Source organism: Eucyclogobius newberryi, unplaced genomic scaffold (genome assembly GCF_026437365.1).
Source record: "Eucyclogobius newberryi isolate DKJ021-1_F unplaced genomic scaffold, fEucNew1.0.hap1 SCAF_13, whole genome shotgun sequence".
NCBI classification, from domain to species: Eukaryota; Metazoa; Chordata; class Actinopteri; order Gobiiformes; family Gobiidae; genus Eucyclogobius; species Eucyclogobius newberryi.
The window spans coordinates 4,329,876-4,353,457 of NW_027315757.1; the positions used below are offsets into that span (position 1 = coordinate 4,329,876).

Consider the following 23,582-nt stretch of genomic DNA (forward strand, 5'->3'; position numbering starts at 1 on the left):
TAGTCCTGCTTTAGTCCTGATTTAGTCCGGGTTTAGTCCTGGTATTGTCCTGGTTCAGACCTGGTTTAGTCCTGGTTTACACCTGGTTTAGTCCTGGTTTAGTCCTGGTTCAGATCTGGTTTAGTCCTGGTTTAGTCCTGGTTTAGTCCTGGTTCAGACCTGGTTTAGTCCTGGTTTACACCTGGTTTAGTCCTGGTTTAGTCCTGGTTCAGACCTGGTTTAGTCCTGGTTTAGTCCTGCTTTAGTCCTGCTTTAGTCCTGGTTTAGTCCTGGTTCAGACCGGGTTTAGACCCGGTTTAGTCCTGATTTAGTCCAGCTTTAGTCCTGCTTTAGTCCTGGTTTAGTCCTGGTTTAGTCCTGGTTCAGACCTGGTTTAGACCCGGTTTAGTCCTGATTTAGTCCTGGTTTAGTCCTGGTATTGTCCTGGTTCAGACCTGGTTTAGTCCTGGTTTAGTCCTGCATTAGCCCTGGTTTAGACCTGGTTCAGATCTGGTTTAGTCCTGGTTTAGTCCTGGTTCAGACCTGGTTTAGTCCTGGTTTACACCTGGTTTAGTCCTGGTTTAGTCCTGGTTCAGACCTGGTTTAGTCCTGGTTTAGTCCTGGTTCAGACCTGGTTTAGTCCTGGTTTACACCTGGTTTAGTCCTGGTTCAGACCTGGTTTAGTCCTGGTTTAGTCCTGGTTCAGACCTGGTTTAGTCCTGGTTTACACCTGGTTTAGTCCTGGTTTAGTCCTGCTTTAGTCCTGGTTTAGTCCTGCTTTAGTCCTGGTTTAGTCCTGGTTTAGTCCTGGTTCAGATCTGGTTCAGTCCTGGTTTAGTCCTGGTTTAGTCCTGGTTTAGTCCTGGTTCAGTCCTGGTTCAGTCCTGGTTTAGTCCTGGTTTAGTCCTGGTTCAGTCCTGGTTTAGTCCTGGTTTAGTCCTGGTTCAGACCTGGTTTAGTCCTGGTTTAGTCCTGGTTCAGATCTGGTTCAGTCCTGGTTTAGTCCTGGTTTAGTCCTGGTTTAGTCCTGGTTTAGTCCTGGTTCAGTCCTGGTTCAGTCCTGGTTTAGTCCTGGTTCAGATCTGGTTCAGTCCTGGTTTAGTCCTGGTTTAGTCCTGGTTTAGTCCTGGTTCAGTCCTGGTTTAGTCCTGGTTCAGATCTGGTTCAGTCCTGGTTTAGTCCTGGTTCAGTCCTGGTTTAGTCCTGGTTCAGATCTGGTTCAGTCCTGGTTTAGTCCTGGTTTAGTCCTGGTTTAGTCCTGGTTTAGTCCTGGTTCAGATCTGGTTCAGTCCTGGTTTAGTCCTGGTTTAGTCCTGGTTTAGTCCTGGTTTAGTCCTGGTTCAGTCCTGGTTTAGTCCTGGTTCAGATCTGGTTCAGTCCTGGTTTAGTCCTGGTTTAGTCCTGGTTTAGTCCTGGTTTAGTCCTGGTTCAGTCCTGGTTTAGTCCTGGTTCAGTCCTGGTTTAGTCCTGGTTTAGTCCTGGTTCAGATCTGGTTTAGTCCTGGTTTAGTCCTGGTTTAGTCCTGGTTCAGTCCTGGTTTAGTCCTGGTTTAGTCCTGGTTCAGATCTGGTTTAGTCCTGGTTTAGTCCTGGTTCAGTCCTGGTTTAGTCCTGGTTTAGTCCTGGTTTAGTCCTGGTTTAGTCCTGGTTCAGTCCTGGTTTAGTCCTGGTTTAGTCCTGGTTCAGATCTGGTTTAGTCCTGGTTTAGTCCTGGTTTAGTCCTGGTTTAGTCCTGGTTTAGTCCTGGTTCAGATCTGGTTTAGTCCTGGTTTAGTCCTGGTTTAGTCCTGGTTTAGTCCTGGTTCAGTCCTGACAGATCAAGAATGAACTGCAGGTGGATGTCACAGACAACTTGTTTACAAATGAAGTGAATGCTTCACCAGAAACACCTCTGCGTTTAGAAAGGTTAGTGTTTATGTCTTTAAGCTAATGCTAACTAATGCTAATTCAAATATAAAATAAAAACAATAACGTTTAAAGTAAAGACCACCCGATTGTTTTTATGTGAGATTATTTAAGTTTTTGATGTTATGTTCATATTTATTAGGCTCTGACTTAAGCATTAGCCTTAGCCTTAGCCTTAGCATTAGCATTAGCGTACTGACAAAAAGCTGTATAGGTACTTTTATTCCTTGTCTCAGTCCAGTGTTTGTCATCCTCAGAAGAGTCACGAGATGTTGCAGTGATTAAACATGTTGGTGACATGTGTCCGCAGCTCTGACCACTAACTGACCACTAACTGACCACTAACTGACCACTAACTGACCACTAACTGACCACTAACTGACCCGTCAGAATGTATTCATTGTAGTGCCATTTGTGGAAAAGCCCATAGACATAAAACAGGAGTAGTGTGGCACTGTAAGCTCACAGCACCAGTGGAGACAGGATGGAATGCCATATTCACCACAGGTTCTATCCCACCAAAGTCACACCAAAAACCATATAAACCACAATAAACTACAAAAGTTTCAGATGTTACCTAGAAACTTACCCAGGCCGTTCTCACATTCGTTGAACTCCAGGGAGTGCACAGAGCGGTCCACCCCATACGTGCCCATCAGAGTCCTGCAGGGGGACAGAGGACAGGGAACGGGTCAGAGACATCAGCATCCAACATCCAAGACACATACAGGACATACAGGACATACAGGAGACACAGGACATACAGGACATACAGGAGACACAGGACATACAGGACATACAGGACATACAGGAGACACAGGATATACAGGACATATAGGACATACAGGACATATAGGACATACAGGACATACAGGAGACACAGGACATACAGGACATATAGGACATACAGGACATACAGGAGACACAGGACATACAGGACATACAGGAGACACAGGACATACAGGACATACAGGACATACAGGAGACACAGGATATACAGGACATATAGGACATACAGGACATACAGGAGACACAGGACATACAGGACATACAGGACATACAGGAGACACAGGACATACAAGACATATAGGACATACAGGACATACAGGAGACACAGGACATACAGGACATACAGGACATACAGGACATACAGGAGAGACAGGACATACAGGACATACAGGAGACACAGGACATACAGGAGACACAGGACATACAGGACATACAGGAGACACAGGACATACAGGACATACAGGAGACACAGGACATACAGGACATACAGGAGACACAGGACATACAGGACATACAGGAGACACAGGACATACAGGACATACAGGAGACACAGGACATACAGGACATACAGGAGACACAGGACATACAGGACATACAGGAGACACAGGACATACAGGACATACAGGAGACACAGGACATACAGGACATACAGGACATACAGGAGACACAGGACATACAGGACATACAGGAGACACAGGACATACAGGACATACAGGAGACACAGGACATACAGGACATACAGGAGACACAGGACATACAGGAGACATTATAGTATCGAATACAAGCAAACTTTTCTAACCCTTTAATTAACTGTATGCACAAGACCTCCTTTGGTACGTCACTACCATTACAGACCCTAAAACCCGGAGCAAACGCTTTTCTAAATGAATGATATGGGAAATAAAACAGAAACACCCGATCAGTAGAATGTGCTTTACAGTTACAAATACAGTGCTGCAGTTATCTCTCCATTTATGTGTTAAAATGATGAACTCTTACTAGAGTCCTACACTTGCAGCAGCATGTGCCCCTGTGCTCCTTCAGGCACGTGCTTGTGTGTGAGCTTCTGAGCTCATGGCTTACAGCCCTGCCAGAGTCACACAGACACATCCTCACAACAGTGTACAGTACACTCAGCACTTTCACCAGCACATCCAAAAATACTCCCCCCCTGTTCACAACCACAAAGGAATGTGTCAAAATGAATATAAATGCATCCACAGACAGACAGAAGAGAAACCCTGGGAGACGGGGAGAGTCTGGAGGGTAAAGAACACATATCATGTCATAAATATGCTCTTGCATGTTTGTTTTGGCATCTTTTGAGGAATGTTTTACCATTTAAAGCGATTTGAGGTGGAAATATGTCATGTCATGTGATAAGTGGACTTTATGGACAGGAGAATGCCAAAGCTTGACCTTTTTATGCCACAAGTCTGGGAGGCTCAGAGAAGGAGCAGAGAAGATGAGCAGAGTGAATAAAACATGTGAATGAAGCTGAACTCCAGCTGTGCTTTTGAAGAGGCAACGTTGTAAAATCATTATAAAAAGCTAAAACACATATTTTTATTGCAGATGTGATTAGAGTATACAATAGTTACAATCTTACTGTAGATCTGGTGTAATTTGTCACATCATCGTCATAATAATAATAATCATGATGATAAAGATAAATATAGCCGCAAGCGGCAATGATCGGCCCTCGCCACGCCGCCGCCACACCGCCGCCACGCCGCAAGAGGAGGGGGCGCTAACGCACCCCAATTGTCCTTTTATTACGCCTACTGCTGAATCTGTGACGCTGTCACATCTTCTCCCCTTTGTTTTTCCATCAAAAAGCTATTTTATTTTGAATTCTTGGCAAAATGTGCGGCTTTGCCGCACAGACACCGTGACTCTTTGAATGAAAATGTGGATAACTTTTGATGGTCCACCCCTGAAGATGAGTCCCACCAAATTTCAGGTTAATAGGGCTGACGCCCTGGGAGGAGTTTGTGAAAGTCTAAAGTGTAAACATGTTCTGGCGATTTCCCCATTGGAATAACATGAAAGGTTTCGGTCATCGTTACGGCAACGCCATAACAATTATGACATGGGTCTCATTGACTTTTTTGATGGGGATGCTAAAATTGAGTTGTGTGTCAAATTTCATATAATTTCGCAAAACTAAACATTTAACCTCCATATAAAATCTGTAGGGGGCGCTGTGGCGCCAAATGAATTTATTTCACTTCAAGTAGGTTTAGGGCAAAGAGTTTAACAACTGATTCTAATTTGACGCAATTCGGACTTTATCTGCGCAAACGGCAGAAATTTTAAATATGGGAGATTTCTGAAATTTTAGTTACAGTTTGCGGCTTCGCCGCACAGAGACCGTGAGAGGTATCAATGTAATTTGGATAACTTTTGATGTCCCACTCCTCAGTAGCATTTTCACCAAATTTCAGCTTTTTAGGGCCAACGCCCTGGGAGGAGTTCGTAAAAGTACGACGTTTGGAAAAACTCCGAAGTCATGTTTAGCCATTTTTGAAGCAATATGGCCGACATTTGGTTCGGGGGACGGCGTTGCCGTAATAATATTTTTTACTTCTCTTGTCACCATCTACCTCTGCGCCAAATTTCATGATTCTACGATCAGATTTTTTTTGGGTCATTTCCCATCTCTCAATGCATTTTTGGTACATTTGGTGGCGCTGACGCGCCAATTTTTTTTATTTTAGAAAAGGGAAATAGCCAGAATGTAGAGAGGCACGATTTTTAGAGGTGTGAACATTTTTGTGACTTTTCGTCAATGTTCACTGGGTGAAAAATAGGGGGGTTGGTCCCGAGAAGAAGAAAGAAAGAAAGAAAGAAAGAATAATATTCCGATGCGAAAACAATGTTTCCCATTTTTCAAATATCATAAACTATACATTTTCGGAAAGCGCTCGCGCTTTCCTACCTCATGGTGTGGGTCCCTGGTCACTGACGGGTACTTTCGATAATTTTGAGTGGGCTCCGCCCACTTTGTGTTTTTGGCCCTCTATACAGTAATAATGTTCAATTTTTGCATTACATGCTTATATGCACGGAACATGCAAGAGATGGGGAACGTATTCGTGAGCTACTTAGCGCAAATGAGTGCTTTATATGGGGATGACGACCGGATACGTGCGCACTTTCGCAGCCGTGCTTCGCACGGCCTTACGAGATTAATAGGCCTCTCGCCAGCTTGTGGCGCTCGGGCCTAATAATAACATTAATAATATGAATATGAATAATCTCTTCAACAGACTCCATGACACAAAGTAAATGTGGGTGATTTATTTGCAGCAACATATTGAGTATATCATTTCTAATAATTTTATAATAATATAATATTCATGTGCAATTACTGTCATGATCACATGCAATGGTATTTATGTATTTATTTATTTGTCTATGGGAGTTTTTGTTTATAGGAGATCTTCTACTGAGAGTGTTTTTCAAACTTCCTATAAGTTATCTGTTCTTTTCTTCTGTATCTAACTCTGTATCTTCCTGCGTTGCACCAATGAAATTTCCCCATGTGGGACAATAAAGGAATATCTTATCTTATAAAAAATAATCTTGCTGTGTTATCTTTCAAACAAGAGAATAAGATGACAGTGGGTTTTTGAGGTGGAGGAGGTGGAGGCAGGTGGAGGAGACACTCTCCCCCGTCATTCAGTCTGTCCCCCTCGCTGCATGTGGACGTACTGAATGTAGCGTGTAGTATAGGCCCTGTCCCAGGCCCTGTCCCAGGCCCTGCCCCCTGTCCCAGGCCCTGTCCCTTGTCCCAGCGCCTTTCACCCATTAAGCCAAAAATGTTGATTTTAAAGCATGCCATCACCTCGCAACCTACAATGAGCCAAAACTCCTCTAATGTACAGAGATATTATGATTTGACAAATTAAAATATATGAGAACATCTTTATTTTGTAGAATGCGTTTCTTGCATGTACATTATCATACATCATACATGTACATTGTGCCAAACGTTTGGATTTGGAGTTTCCATAGTCATCAAGATGTTTCAAAACTCTGCCCTACTTTTTCATTCATTCTCTTTTTCATTTTCCACATATTTTTCAACTTTATTTTACACTTTATTTTGCCTGACGAAGGCCTAGACGCCGAAACGTTGTCTCTTCACCATTAAACTTTTATTTTGCAAGTTTGACAGTGTGCAGGATTTACAGTTCAGTGTCACGTACGCCCTTATCCTACGCACCTGGCACAGAACCTGATGTGCGGAGCACCCTCTTGAACACTTTATTGTCTAAAATTATAATTTATATTTACAATGGGTATTATCCCACCAAATAAAGTCAAAATTAGACAAATAAAAACCTGTCATGTACACTTTAAAATATAATAATAGATACAAATCGTATTATTATTATTATTATTATTAACATTAAGATTATCTATAACAGACAGGCAATCATCTCAAAATAAAAATCTATTTAATAAAAAATACACAGTTTTAATGTGTGTAATTTTATTTCCAGTCCTTTCACATTTTGTGGAGTACTTAAATTTCAACGATGAGGCCATAATCTCAGAAAGAGTTCAGGGGCAATATTAAAGTCCACGTTATTGTCCGAGTTGGGAACTTTGTCTTCTTCCTTTGACCCATTGTTCTCTGCAGCTGGGGCGACCGGTCAGGACGCCTGACCCGGGACACATCTGCCAATCCTGTGCTAGTCTTGGTCAGGAGGAGCTGGAGGATTTGATGAGCCCAGTGAAAAACCCACTCAGACATGTGGAGAAACTTCCCCTCAAAGGCCTGTGTCATTCTGCCACTGAACGGCAAAAGACAGCACTTTAGACGCTCCACCAGATGATCCTATACATTTCCGATGCCAGATACTCATCCTGGTCATCATGTTGAGTTATATAGAAATCGAATCCAAAAACAGTATCACTAAGCTTACCATTTGAGGTCTCCATATCGGTCCCCTCTGCATGATCTTCTAATGCCAGATGATTTGAATGTGATTGGACAGGTTCCAGTGTCATGACTCAGTGTGCAGAGCTGTTGAACATGTCTCCACACTGCTGACACGCTCCATTTGAACACACCACGTGTTCTTTTGCTTACTGTCTGCTGGTTTGAATACGTCAGCATCGGCCTGGACTCCCTACACTTCCTCATCTCTCTGAGCTGTCAGCAGTTACGACAACAAGGAGAGAGGACGGCTGCATGTTGTCTGCTCTGGTCCTATTTTAAGATCAATTTAAGCCACATTTTAAATGGACTTTCAGCACCATGGAGAGGGGTCTGCTACATCAGCAACTCAAGCCCATAACTCCCCAACATGACTTATGTTTTAAACTGGACCTGACAAATTGTACCTGAATTATACTGTTTACTTATAAGGCCGATCTCAGCAATTCACAGAAATATGTTCAGTAATTTCGGGAAAAAAGCAAGACTTCTGTAACTACACTTTACTAAATATAAAGCCAGTTAGAGCCACTTTCAGACACTGCCGCTGTGTGAATGTGAGCAAGGGCAACTATAGTTATAACCAAACAGCCATTGTACAAATTGCTTTATCAACCAAGAAGACACTCAAACTCAGGATTACAGAGCTTGAGATTTAGAAGCTACAAGATTTGAAGCAGAGAGAAGAGTTGGTTTGAAACAGTGAAGGAGCTCGGCCATTGTGGGGAATTGATAAATATACACTGAAAACGCAGAGGAGTTTAGTGGTCCGTAGATGTCTCCAGGTCTTTGAGAGGACCAGGGACCAGGAGTAGCCTGGGGGACTTTCAGGGGCCCCTTCATTAGGAATGGACTTTCCTTTATTTTTTTATTTTCTTTAATACAATGAGGTTTTAGGTTCAGTGCATGTTTTTCGCATGAACCCTTCGGTTTGTCAATGTTTCTTTGTATCTGTTTCTTCTGGAGAGTTCTGGAGCCTCGGTAAATTAACATGGGTAAATTAACATGGGTAAAATAACATGGGTAAATTAACATGGGTAAATTAACATGAGTAAATTAACATGGGTAAATTAACATGGGTAAAATAACATGGGTAAAATAAGATGAGTAAATTAACATGGGTAAAATAACATGGGTAAATTAACATGGGTAAATGGGTAAATTAACATGGGTAAATTAACATGGGTAAATTAACATGGGTAAAACATGGGTAAATTAACATGGGTAAATTAACATGGGTAAATTAACATGGGTAAATTAACATGGGTAAATGGGTAAATTAACATGGGTAAATTAACATGGGTAAATTAACATGGGTAAATTAACATGGGTAAAATAACATGGGTAAATTAACATGGGTAAAATAACATGGGTAAAATAACATGGGTTAATTAACATGGGTAAATTAACATGGGTAAATTAACATGAGTAAATTAACATGGGTTAATTAACATGGGTAAATTAACATGGGTAAATTAACATGAGTAAATTAACATGGGTAAATTAACATGGGTAAATTAACATGAGTAAATTAACATGGGTTAATTAACATGGGTAAATTAACATGGGTAAATTAACATGAGTAAATTAACATGGGGAAATGGGTAAATTAACATGGGTAAATTAACATGGGTAAAATAACATGGGTAAATTAACATGGGTAAAATAACATGGGTAAATTAACATGGGTAAAATAACATGGGTAAATTAACATGGGTAAAATAACATGGGTAAAATAACATGGGTAAATTAACATGGGTAAAATAACATGGGTAAATTAACATGGGTAAAATAACATGGGTAAATTAACATGGGTAAATTAACATGGGTAAAATAACATGGGTAAATTAACATGGGTAAAATAACATGGGTAAATTAACATGGGTAAAATAACATGGGTAAAATAACATGGGTAAATTAACATGGGTAAAATAATATGGGTAAATTAACATGGGTAAAATAACATGGGTAAATTAACATGGGTAAATTAACATGGGTAAAATAACATGGGTAAATTAACATGGGTAAAATAATATGGGTAAATTAACATGGGTAAAATAACATGGGTAAATTAACATGGGTAAATTAACATGGGTAAATTAACATGGGTAAATTAACATGGGTAAATTAACATGGGTAAATTAACATGGGTAAAATAACATGGGTAAATTAACATGGGTAAATTAACATGGGTAAAATAACATGGGTAAATTAACATGGGTAAATTAACATGGGTAAAATAACATGGGTAAATTAACATGGGTAAATTAACATGGGTAAAATAACATGGGTAAATTAACATGGGTAAAATAACATGGGTAAAATAATATGGGTAGATTAACATGGGTAAATTAACATGGGTAAAATAACATGGGTAGATTAACATGGGTAAATTAACATGGGTAAACTCACTACAATTAACCCAACGGCAGCGGAAAAGTTACGAGTATCATCCTTTAATGTTAACGGCATATTGTACCCAATAAAGTAATAACAAATAGTAACAAAATGAGAAAAGAAATATAAACATTTTATAGTTAAGATCTATTTAAGTGATACATGAATACAAAAAATGTACTATTCATCAAACAGAGGCAAACACAAGAGGTGCTATATTGACTTCAAACCGAAAAGCTTTTAAACAAAGTCTTAAAGTTTTAAGACAAAGAAGGCAGATATGTACTGGTCAAAGGAATTATTAATGGAAATACTTTTACTTTTGTAAATATGTACGTTCTATACTAATATCATAGACCTGACTGTAAACCACTCTGAGGGAACCCTAATCTGTGGAGTTAGATGTGTCAAACTCAAGAGGCACTGGAGGAACAACGAATTACAAATGTCAGTAAATTGATAAATAATGTAGGACTGATTGACATCTGGAGGGAGATGAACCCTAATACACGCCAATTCCTCATACAATCCATTCAAGAATAGAATACTTTTTGAAAGGATTCTTTGGCCCGTAGGCTCCATCAGACAGGACATGAAATGGGGATGAGAAAAGAGCAAAATGTCGGAGAAGAACTCGAACCCACAACATTGAGGCCGGCTGCACAAGGAGCCCAGCATGTGTGCCACCGCCTCAACCACTCAACCACCGGGCAGCACTACTTTTTATTTTCAATAAAGACAGGTCAAAAATCAGATAAAGGCAGAATGGACTTAAGTGATCAAACTCCAGGAAAAGTGGAGGAAAGATGAAAAGACACAATGCCAGCCTGACATTGAGACTTATCTGGTGGAAAATGACAATGGTGAAACTTCTCCTACTATCATCTGGGATGTTTTGAGAGATAAAAGTTTAGCCATTGCCTCAGCAAAAAATAATCTAAAGCAGAAAAAGCTAAATGATCTGCAAGAAAAAGTGAAACTGCTTGTGATAAAACATGCTGGGGGAGAATCCTCAAGTGCTACAGGAAATAAAAAAGATAAACTTACACGAGACAGGCTGGGTAATTTCAACCAAACAAGACAGAATTAAATCTTTTTCCAAAGAACATTTCTCTCAAATTTCAGGGGATAGAGAAAATGAAATAAATTATGTAATGGACATTTAATTGGGCACTTAAAACTCAGATTCCTCTGAGTTGGAAAGACATCATTATATCTCTAATACCTAAAGAAGGGAAGAACCGACTCAACAGTCCCTTGACTCTGGAAAGAGGGGTGGGGCAGGGCTGTGCTTGGTCCCCCCGTTTGTTTGATTTGTACTTGGAACCATTGGCCCAATCTTACACAAGCAAAAACAATCCATGGTGTTACAATTGATGGGGTGGAACATAACATCAACGGGAAAAAAGTATTTTATGTGGTGGAATGTTGATAACCATTAAAGTGTATTTGTACATTAGTAGTGACTGTGGAGCTATTGATAGTTCACTGCACTTTAGTGTGGTTGATTTGGGATCGAATCCTGCTGACAAGAGTGCTATTTTCAAAGTATGTTTCAATTCATCATTATTTTAACTTTATGAGTTTATTTTTTGTGTGAATTGTAAATAAATCAAGTCACAATGCTGTCGAGGAACAAAGTTTTGTATTGAATTTCACTTGTGCAATGCAGTCTGGGCTATAGAGCTCATTCTCGTGACGTCACACGAGGCTTGTATCGCCATATTGTCCGTCCAGCTGATCATGTTGACCACTACAAGCCAATTCAATACTGCGTCTGTCTGCTTCAATTTACAACAAAACACGGTTCGAAGTGGCCCAAAACCTCATGAATGATATCGCACGCTTTACTATAATCAAAATGGGGAAGGTATGTGTGGCAGTTGGTCCAGCAACCGGGAAGATAAACGGATCTGAAGTTCTATCGGATACTACAGAGAAACCCGGAAAGAACCATTAAAACAGAAGGTCATTAGGCCAAAGCGCGCCTCCCCATGGTACAACGAAGAACTGCGTTCACATAAACAAAGAGTTAGAAAGTTAGAAGGATTATTTCGTCGCTCTCACACAGAAGAATCCCTAAAAGCATGGAAAAGTTGCCTGCTGTCCTATAAGCAGGCTCTGCGTAAGGCCCAAACCAGATACTACTCAAATCTAATAGAAGTCAACAAAAGTAACACTACATTTCTTTTCAGCACTGTAGCTAGGCTAACAAACTGTCACAGTGCAGTAGAGCCCTCAATCCCAGCTACACTTAGCTCTGATGATTTCCTCCTATTTTTTAACAATAAAATAAAAACAATCAGAGATAAATTAGATGAAATTACCCCCGCTATTAGCCCTGAACTAGCCCAAGCTGTAAATCTAACGTCTCATATAAATCCACCTGTAAACTTAGAAAGGTTCACAGCTGTTGATCAAGCAGAGATAACTTCAGCCATTATGTCCTCTAAAAGCTCAACTTGTGTCCTAGACCCCATTCCAAGCAGACTCCTCAAAGACATTCTCCCCCTAATTATAGACCCTATTCTTAATATAATAAATACTTCACTTGAAAGTGGCTATGTTCCACATCCTTCAAACTTGCAGTCATTAAACCTCTTCTGCAAAAGCCTAATCTAGATCCCGACCTATTGGTAAACTACAGACCTATTTCAAATCTTCCCTTCGTCTCTAAAATCCTTGAAAAAGTTGTAGTAAAACAGCTTTGTCGCCACCTGCAGGACAATAACTTATTTGAAGTTTTCCAGTCAGGGTTCAGAGCCCACCACAGCACTGAAACTGCACTAGTTAAAGTCACAAATGATTTGTTATTAGCCGCTGACGATGGACTGGTCTCAATCCTGGTTCTGTTGGACCTCAGCGCAGCGTTTGACCATCGACCACAACATTCTACTGCAGAGGTTAGAATGTGATGTAGGTGTTGGAGGAACAACCCTCAGCTGGTTTAAATCCTATTTATCAGATTGGTACCAATTTGTTAATGTAAACCAGAGCTCCTCACCTTGTTCTAAAGTAATTTACGGTGTGCCACAGGGGTCAGTACTCGGTCCAATTCTGTTTACTCTTTATATGCTGCCATTAGCCAACATGATCAGGTCACATGGCATTAACTTCCACTGCTCTGCAGATGACACTCAGCTGTATTTATCAATGAAACCTGATCAGAGCGATCAAGTAGACAGACTTAGTACTTGTGTGAAGGAGATAAAAACCTGGATGACACTAAACTACCTGCTTCTTAACCCTGAAAAAACCGAGGTCATTGTGCTTGGCCCTAAACATCTACGAGACGCTATATCTGAGCAGATAGTCACACTGGACAATGTTAGTGTAGCCTCTAGTTCTACTGTAAGAAATCTTGGAGTCTTATTTGACCAGGAGCTCTCATTTAAAGCTCATATAAATCAAGCTTGTAAAACAGTCTATTTCCATTAGCGCAACAAGAGCCAAAATCAGAAGAATCCTGCCTAAAAGCGATGCTGAAAAACTTATCCATGCATTTGTAACGACTAGATTAGACTACTGTAACTCCTGCTCACAGCGTGTCCTAAAAGCTCCATGAAAAGTTTTCAACTGGTTCAAAATGCAGCAGCAAGATTACTAACAGGAACAAAAAGAAGAGAGCACATTACGCCAGTGCTGAAGTCTCTTCACTGGCTCCCCGTCGAGTTTAGAATCAAATTTAAAATTCTACTCTTGACCTACAAAGCCATAAATGACATGGCCCCATCCCACCTCAAAGATGCTATAGAACCATATCATCCAAACTTCTTCAAGCTCTTCACTCTCAAAATGCTGGCCTTCTGACTTATGACTGTAGTAGGTAGAGCGTTTAGCTACCAGGCTCCTGTGTCATGGAATCAGCTCCCGGTCCATGTTAAATATCCCGACGAAGTCTCTTCATTTAAGACCAGGCTAAAAACGTTCCTCTTTGAAATCGCTTATGATCAGACCAGTTAGGAACAGAAATATAAACCGACAGCTTCAGCTACGCTGCCCTAGGAGTAACTATGCTGGGGGAAGTATGGCAGGTTGAGCACTATCCTCTTCTTCTGACTACTTATTCTATCAAACAATATTTAATATTTAATTCCACTTGCAAACTGTTCACCGCCTTCTTTTTCTTTATCTCACTCCTGAGGACCTGTGGACCCAGATGTCCCTCTCCTGGTGAAGTGGTCCCTGCCCTGTGTGGACGGTCCCTCATCTGCCTGAAGAGTGGGTCCAGCTCGACTCAGTCGGTCCCTCATCTGCCTGAAGAGTGGGTCCAGCTCGACTCAGTCGGTCCCTCATCTGCCTGAAGAGTGGGTCCAGCTCGACTCAGTCGGTCCCTCATCTGCCTGAAGAGTGGGTCCAGCTCCAGTCTCCCTCGCGTCCGTCTGTGAGAGTCAGGTCTCTCCTTCACTCTGGAACTCCTCCAGGTTTCTACTTTTTCCCAAGGAGGTTTTTTGTAGTTTTTCCTGGCCAAGAAGGAGGGTCTAAGGACAGAGGACTCTGGAACATCGTCCCTCGCCACCACAGACATTGTTGATTCATTTTTCACTGTCGCCCTCAGAGGCGACTGTTGTTGTGATTTTGGGCGTTACAAAAATAAATTGAATTGAATGTGTGTAAAGTATTCTTTTTAATTTCCTTCATAAAATTAATTTTACATGTACTAAGCAAATCAAAATATTTCACCCATTTATTTGAGCTTATTTTTCAAATATGTTTTCCTTATAATTAAAAAAAATTACGAATGTGGATTATGTTTTTACTTCACTTATGTTCCATCTTATATACAGGGGTCTTGGTTACATTCTAGGCAAAGCAATACCATCGCCATGGAGACTAGCAACTCGTACTTGGTTGACAATGTAGAGTTGGGTCATTATTCTCCCTTTTTCCATTCTTTCATCCACTCACTTTAAACATGTGACCTCCATGTGACCTCCAGAGGAATATTTGGAACACCTTCTCTGCCACAATTGTGATGAACTGGACAACGTTTGTGGTCATGTCTTCGGATGCTTTAACTTCGACTCCTTGTCCCTGCACACAGCTCAGGAACACTCCGGCACATGGGCACCTGAGCTGCCGGGGGATTAGTCACCTTGAGTTAAGAGGCCTATCGCTCTGCTCTGCACGCGTTTAACACACAGCTTTTGTGCTTCATTCCAACATTGTAGCCTAGTAGGGTTGGTGGTCCCACACTATCTATTCAAAATGTCCTCGTCCGTCATTCATACATAAGAGCTGCATTCATTATTCGACTAAATGTGACTAGTCAACTTTACAAAATAATCATATTTTGATCATTGTAATCTGTATCTGTACAATGCGGACTCTAAAACACACAATGACATTTTATAGCAGTGGCATTGTCATCTCAAAATGAATAAACAAATAAACTAGCTCACATTTGAATCAATATTACACATTCATAAATGTTCTCTATCTAGACGCCCTCCATCACCATATTACCATCAAACTTTTCTTTGGTTGAAGTAAGTGTAATGACCAGCTGGGTCTGGTCATGGTTCCCAGAGTCTGACCCAAGCACACGACAGAACCGCATTACACACAGCTTTACCGTAAAGACCCACTTAAAGCAACATTACAGGACATTATCTTAAGCAACAAGCCTCAGAATGACCAATGTAGTGGTCTTTCCTCTGGACTTTAGTGACCACTGTCCTATTGGGTGTGTGCGGAACACTAAATGTATTAAATCCAGATCAAGTCTAACGGTGAAAAGGTCCTATAAGCACTTTAATGAACAAGTATTTCTGTCTGATCGTTTCTATAGTGACAGTTTTACCTCTAGTATTCCAGACACAGCATTGGACTTTTTCACGTGTGTTTGTTTATTAGCGCAACGGAGCACATCACATCTCTCGTCTCCCGTAGATTTCTGTCCACTTCTGCGTCAGCTCGAACTGTCTTTCTCCGTCTTCATTTTGCCCTGTACACTGAGGGAACTATATTATGATAGATCCATGCGCTTAGGCACGCGGAAACGTGGGGACGAGCCTGACGCGGCTGCAGGCGAGCGGTAGGTGCGTTTTATGATTGATACGTGGCAGGACAAATGATTTATCCACGCCACGAGGAAATATGATAAAAATGTACTGAAAAAAATCGTCCATACCACCTTTAAAAGAGTCAGGGTCAAAAATAAGAATAGTCCCTAGTTCTGTCCAGACATTGCTGCATCATCTCGAGAACATGATAAAGCCTGGGCAGAAACCACGGCAACCAAATCAGCAGCAGATTGGCAGCAGTTTTGTCACAAGTGCAATAAATATGTCACTTCTGTTCGTGAAGCTGAAACATCTCACCATGTCAAAACTTTCACTGAGACACAGGGCAATTCTGCAAAATGTGGGCAAACGGTTAAATCCTTATGGCAAAATTCTACTCCCTCTTTACCAAATAAAATGATTAAAGATTCAATCAGCTTGACGGCAAAAAATATATTTGTGATGCGTTTAATCAGCACTTTGCTGAGACTGGAAATATCTTTGATGTTGCTTCATCTGTTGTTGTTACCCACATACATGAGAAAAGACCTGATAAGCCCTTTACACAGTATGAAGTATTAAATACACAGTATGAAGTATTAAATACACAGTATGAAGTATTAAATACACAGTATGAAGTATTAAATACACAGTATGAAGTATCAAATACAAAGTATGAAGTATTAAATACACAGTATGAAGTATAAAATATGTTGCTCTCTATAGATCCACAGAAGTCCACTGGAGTTGACACCCTATAACCTAGGTTACTTTTGTTATCAGCCCCACTAATAGTAAACTGTTTAACTCATGTTTTTAAACTCAAAATAAAAGTACTCCATTACTATTGAAACTGCCTTTGTTCTCCCTTTGCACAAATGAGGCCAGAAACATGATTTGAATAATTTCCATTCAATCTCAAAACTATCCTGCAGAGCAAAACTCTTGGAGAAGCTACTAAGTACAAGGTGCATGCTTTCTTAATCAAATATTAAACTTAAAGTATCCACAGTCTGGATTTAGACCAGGATATAGTACTATCACTGCTGCTACCAAAGTTATACATGATATTTCTATTGCACTGGACAATCATGAAGAATGTGGGGCTGATTTTGGCCTTTGCTTCAGTGGATCACTGGATTCTCTTGGATTGTCTGGATATTATTGGGTTTGATACAAATTCTAAACAATGTTTTGCAGATTACTCACAAATAGAGCTCCAGCTGTTTCTGCTGATGCTTTCAATCTGAATGTTCTTACATTAAATGGCCAATACCATACAAAATCGAGCTTTTGACCTTCTTACAGCAAAGTGTTTTTACAGCAAAGTGTTTTTTTTGATTGATTCCTACAGTCTTTAGCTGGAGAACAGTCTCTATCCTTCCCCTCGGATGAGCAGACAAACGGGCCCACTCACCAGGATGAGTCAGCCTGGTGACTACTATAGCACGCTGTTTCAGCCCCTCCTCCAGGAAGCACTTGGTAGCTGTAACACGCCCCCCTGACACATAAACTTAAAGCCAGATTGTTGTTCTTCTTTAGAAATAAAATGTGTTTTCCTCTTGATTGTGGAAAACAGTTCATCCAGGCGACATTTCTTCAGTTCTAGATGATAGTGATATTATATATATTCATAATACAGCAACAGTGTTAAAACCTCTGAACTCACTGAGTTTATCACTCAGCTCTAAGGCTCAGCTCTAAGGTCCAGCTCTAAGGTTCAGCTCTAAGGTTCAGCTCTAAGGTTCTGCTCTAAGGTTCAGCTCTAAGGTTCTGCTCTAAGGTTCAGCTCTAAGGCTCAGCTCTAAGGTTCTGCTCTAAGGTTCAGCTCTAAGGCTCAGCTCTATGGTTCAGCTCTAAGGTTCAGCTCTAAGGCTCTGCTCTAAGGTTCTGCTCTAAGGTTCAGCTCTAAGGCTCAGCTCTAAGGTTCTGCTCTAAGGTTCAGCTCTAAGGTTCAGCTCTAAGGTTCTGCTCTAAGGTTCAGCTCTAAGGCTCAGCTCTATGGTTCAGCTCTAAGGTTCAGCTCTAAGGCTCTGCTCTAAGGTTCTGCTCTAAGGTTCAGTTCTAAGGCTCAGCTCTAAGGTTCAGCTCTAAGGTTCAGCTCTAAGGTTCAGCTCTAAGGCTCTGCTCTAAGGCTCTGCTCTAAGGTTCAGTTCTAAGGCTCAGCTCTAAGGTTCAGCTCTAAGGTTCTGCTCTAAGGTTCTGCTCTAAGGTTCAGCTCTAAGGCTCAGCTCTAAGGTTCAGCTCTAAGGCTCAGCTCTAAGGCTCAGCTCTAAGGTTCAGCTCTGAGGCTCAGCTCTGAGGTTCAGCTCTGAGGTTCAGCTCTAAGGTCCAGCTCTAAGGTTCAGCTCTAAGGTTCTGCTCTAAGGTTCTGCTCTAAGGTTCAGCTCTAAGGTTCAGCTCTAAGGTTCTGCTCTAAGGTTCAGCTCTAAGGTTCAGCTCTAAGGTTCAGCTCTAAGGTTCAGCTCTAAGGTTCTGCTCTAAGGTTCAGCTCTAAGGTTCTGCTCTAAGGCTCAGCTCTAAGGTCCAGCTCTAAGGTTCAGCTCTAAGGTTCTGCTCTAAGGTTCAGCTCTAAGGTTCAGCTCTAAGGTTCAGCTCTAAGGTTCTGCTCTAAGGTTCAGCTCTAAGGTTCTGCTCTAAGGTTCTGCTCTAAGGTTCAGCTCTAAGGCTCAGCTCTAAGGTTCTGCTCTAAGGTTCAGCTCTAAGGTTCTGCTCTAAGGCTCAGCTCTAAGGTTCAGCTCTAAGGCTCAGCTCTAAGGTTCAGCTCTAAGGCTCAGCTCTAAGGTTCAGCTCTAAGGCTCAGCTCTAAGGTCCAGCTCTAAGGTTCAGCTCTAAGGTTCTGCTCTAAGGTTCTGCTCTAAGGTTCAGCTCTAAGGTTCAGCTCTAAGGTTCAGCTCTAAGGTTCAGCTCTAAGGTTCAGCTCTAAGGTTCTGCTCTAAGGTTCAGCTCTAAGGTTCTGCTCTAAGGTTCTGCTCTAAGGTTCTGCTCTAAGGTTCAGCTCTAAGGTTCAGCTCTAAGGTTCTGCTCTAAGGTTCAGCTCTAAGGTTCAGCTCTAAGGTTCTGCTCTAAGGTTCAGCTCTAAGGTTCAGCTCTAAGGTTCTGCTCTAAGGTTCAGCTCTAAGGTTCTGCTCTAAGGCTCAGCTCTAAGGTCCAGCTCTAAGGTTCTGCTCTAAGGTTCTGCTCTAAGGTTCAGCTCTAAGGTTCAGCTCTAAGGTTCAGCTCTAAGGTTCAGCTCTAAGGTTCTGCTCTAAGGTTCAGCTCTAAGGTTCTGCTCTAAGGTTCAGCTCTAAGGTTCTGCTCTAAGGTTCAGCTCTAAGGTTCAGCTCTAAGGTTCAGCTCTAAGGCTCAGCTCTAAGGTTCAGCTCTAAGGTTCTGCTCTAAGGTTCTGCTCTAAGGTTCAGCTCTAAGGTTCTGCTCTAAGGTTCAGCTCTAAGGTTCAGCTCTAAGGTTCAGCTCTAAGGTTCTGCTCTAAGGTTCTGCTCTAAGGTTCTGCTCTAAGGTTCAGCTCTAAGGTTCAGCTCTAAGGTTCAGCTCTAAGGTTCAGCTCTAAGGTTCAGCTCTAAGGTTCTGCTCTAAGGTTCAGCTCTAAGGTTCTGCTCTAAGGTTCAGCTCTAAGGTTCAGCTCTAAGGTTCTGCTCTAAGGTTCAGCTCTAAGGCTCAGCTCTAAGGTTCAGCTCTAAGGTCCAGCTCTAAGGTTCTGCTCTAAGGTTCTGCTCTAAGGTTCAGCTCTAAGGTTCAGCTCTAAGGTTCTGCTCTAAGGTTCAGCTCTAAGGTTCAGCTCTAAGGTTCTGCTCTAAGGTTCAGCTCTAAGGTTCTGCTCTAAGGTTCAGCTCTAAGGTTCTGCTCTAAGGTCCAGCTCTAAGGTTCTGCTCTAAGGTTCTGCTCTAAGGTTCAGCTCTAAGGTTCAGCTCTAAGGTTCTGCTCTAAGGTTCAGCTCTAAGGTTCAGCTCTAAGGTTCAGCTCTAAGGTTAATTACAGGTGAATGATATAGAACTCACCAGTAGGAATTATACTCTAAAGTAGAAGGCTCTAGGTTTATTGCACAGTTGAAGTATTCACAGCTTCAGGTCTCAGATCATTATCGTATCGAGACAGGAAAAAAGACTTCCAACGACTCCAGTGGAACAAAACACAGAGACTTTTTAAATTAAATCATGTTATGCCTTGTAATGATTTTAAAGAACTGGTCAAGGATTACAGTGCTGATGTACTTGTTTTATATAATTGTATCTCATATTTTATGTGTAATTGTATTTCTATGTATTGGTTAATTTTATTGAATATTTTATCTGTGTTTGTGTGTTGTTTATTTTGTGTTGTATTTTAACAGGTGAAAAACAGAATTTTTCTCATTGGGTTTTTCCTGTATAATAAAGACTCCACCACCACCAGCCCCAGACTCCACCACCACCAGCCCCAGACTCCACCACCACCAGCCCCAGACTCCACCACCACCAGCCCCAGACTCCACCACCACCAGCCCCAGACTCCACCACCACCAGCCCCAGACTCCACCACCACCAGCCCCAGACTCCAACACCACCAGCCCCAGACTCCACCACCACCAGCCCCAGACTCCACCACCACCAGCTCCAGACTCCACCACCACCAGCCCCAGACTCCACCACAACCAGCTCCAGACTCCACCACCACCAGCCCCAGACTCCACCACCACCAGCCCCAGACTCCACCACCACCAGCTCCAGACTCCACCACCACCAGCCCCAGACTCCACCACCACCAGCCCCAGACTCCACCACCACCAGCCCCAGACTCCACCACCACCAGCTCCAGACTCCACCACCACCAGCCCCAGACTCCACCACCACCAGCTCCAGACTCCACCACCACCAGCCCCAGACTCCGCCCCAGACTCCACCACCACCACCACCAGCCCCAGACTCCACCACCACCAGCCCCAGACTCCACCACCACCAGCCCCAGACTCCGCCCCAGACTCCACCACCACCAGCCCCAGACTCCACCACCACCAGCCCCAGACTCCACCACCAGCCACAGACTTCACCACCAGCCACAGACTCCACCACCACCAGCCCCAGACTCCACCACCAACCCCAGACTCCACCACCACCAGCCCCAGACTCCACCACCACCAGCCCCAGACTCCACCACCAGTCCCAGACTCCACCACCACCAGCCCCAGACTCCACCACCACCAGCCCCAGACTCCACCACCAACCACAGACTCCACCAGCCCCAGACTCCACCACCACCAGCCCCAGACTCCACTACAAGCCCCAGACTCCACCACCAGCCCCAGACTCCACCACCACCAGCCCCAGACTCCACCACCAGCCCCAGACTCCACCACCACCAGCCCCAGACTCCACCACCAGCCCCAGACTCCACCCCCAGCCCCAGACTCCACCACCAGCCCCAGACTCCGCCCCAGACTCTACCACCAGCCCCAGACTCCACCACCACCAGCCCCAGACTCCACCACCAGCCCCAGACTCCACCATCACCAGCCCCAAACTCCACCACCAGCCCCAGACTCCGCCCCAGACTCCACCACCACCAGCCCCAGACTCCACCACCACCAGCCCCAGACTCCACCACCACCAGCCCCAGACTCCACCACCACCAGCCCCAGACTCCACCACCAACCCCAGACTCCACCAGCCCCAGACTCCAACACCACCAGCCCCAGACTCCACCACCAGCCCCAGACTCCACCACCAGCCCCAGACTCCACCACCACCAGCCCCAGACTCCACCACCAGCCCCAGACTCCACCACCACCAGCCCCAGACTCCACCACCACCAGCCCCAGACTCCACCACCACCAGCCCCAGACTCCACCACCACCAGCCCCAGACTCCACCACCAGCCCCAGACTCCACCCCCAGCCCCAGACTCCACCCCCAGCCCCAGACTCCGCCCCAGACTCTACCACCAGCCCCAGACTCCACCACCACCAGCCCCAGACTCCACCACCAGCCCCAGACTCCACCACCACCAGCCCCAAACTCCACCACCAGCCCCAGACTCCGCCCCAGAATCCACCACCACCAGCCCCAGACTCCACCACCACCAGCCCCAGACTCCACCACCAGCCCCAGACTCCACCACCACCAGCCCCAGACTCCACCACCAACCCCAGACTCCACCAACACCAGCACCAGACTCCACCACCAGCCCCAGACTCCACCACCAGCCCCAGACTCCACCACCACCAGCCCCAGACTCCACCACCACCAGCCCCAGACTCCACCACCACCAGCCCCAAACTCCACCACCAACCCCAGACTCCACCAGCCCCAGACTCCACCACCACCAGCCCAAGACTCCACCACCAGCCCCAGACTCCACCACCAGCCCCAGACTCCACCACCACCAGCCCCAGACTCCACCACCACCAGCCCCAGACTCCACCACCACCAGCTCCAGACTCCACCACCACCAGCCCCAGACTCCACCACCAGCCCCAGACTCCACCACCACCAGCCCCAGACTCCACCACCAACCCCAGACTCCACCAACACCAGCCCCAGACTCCACCACCAGCCCCAGACTCCACCACCAGCCCCAGACTCCACCACCACCAGCCCCAGACTCCACCACCACCAGCCCCAGACTCCACCACCACCAGCCCCAGACTCCACCACCACCAGCCCCAGACTCCACCACCACCAGCCCCAGACTCCACCACCAGCCCAAGACTCCACCACCACCAGCCCCAGACTCCACCACCACCAGCCCCAGACTCCACCACCACCAGCCCCAGACTCCACCACCACCAACCCCAGACTCCACCACCACCAGCCCAAGACTCCACCACCAGCCCCAGACTCCACCACCAGCCCCAGACTCCACCACCACCAGCCCCAGACTCCACCACCACCAGCCCCAGACTCCACCACCACCAGCTCCAGACTCCACCACCACCAGCCCCAGACTCCACCACCAGCCCCAGACTCCACCACCACCAGCCCCAGACTCCACCACCAACCCCAGACTCCACCAACACCAGCCCCAGACTCCACCACCAGCCCCAGACTCCACCACCAGCCCCAGACTCCACCACCACCAGCCCCAGACTCCACCACCACCAGCCCCAGACTCCACCACCACCAGCCCCAGACTCCACCACCACCAGCCCCAGACTCCACCACCACCAGCCCCAGACTCCACCACCAGCCCAAGACTCCACCACCACCAGCCCCAGACTCCACCACCACCAGCCCCAGACTCCACCACCACCAGCCCCAGACTCCACCACCACCAACCCCAGACTCCACCAGCAGCCCCAGACTCCACCACCAGCCCCAGACTCCACCACCACCAGCCCCAGACTCCACCACCACCAGCCCCAGACTCCACCACCACCAGCTCCAGACTCCACCACCACCAGCCCCAGACTCCACCACCACCAGCTCCAGACTCCACCACCACCAGCCCCAGACTCCACCACCACCAGCCCCAGACTCCACCACCACCAGCTCCAGACTCCACCACCACCAGCCCCAGACTCCACCACCACCAGCCCCAGACTCCACCACCACCAGCCCCAGACTCCACCACCACCAGCCCCAA

The 23,582-nt window shown here is 44.7% G+C and overlaps 1 protein-coding gene across 6 annotated transcripts in view; it reads right to left on the reverse strand.

The window, feature by feature from the left end:
* LOC140357840 (syntaxin-binding protein 4) overlaps positions 1-23,582 on the reverse strand; it is a 162,326-nt gene that overhangs the window by 97,009 nt on the left and 41,735 nt on the right. For all 6 annotated transcript variants that reach the window (XM_072442362.1, XM_072442363.1, XM_072442361.1 and 3 more), the window contains exon 2: positions 2,473-2,546. In XM_072442362.1, coding sequence (XP_072298463.1) covers positions 2,473-2,546 — 74 coding nt within the window. The remainder of the gene's footprint in view (positions 1-2,472; positions 2,547-23,582) is intronic.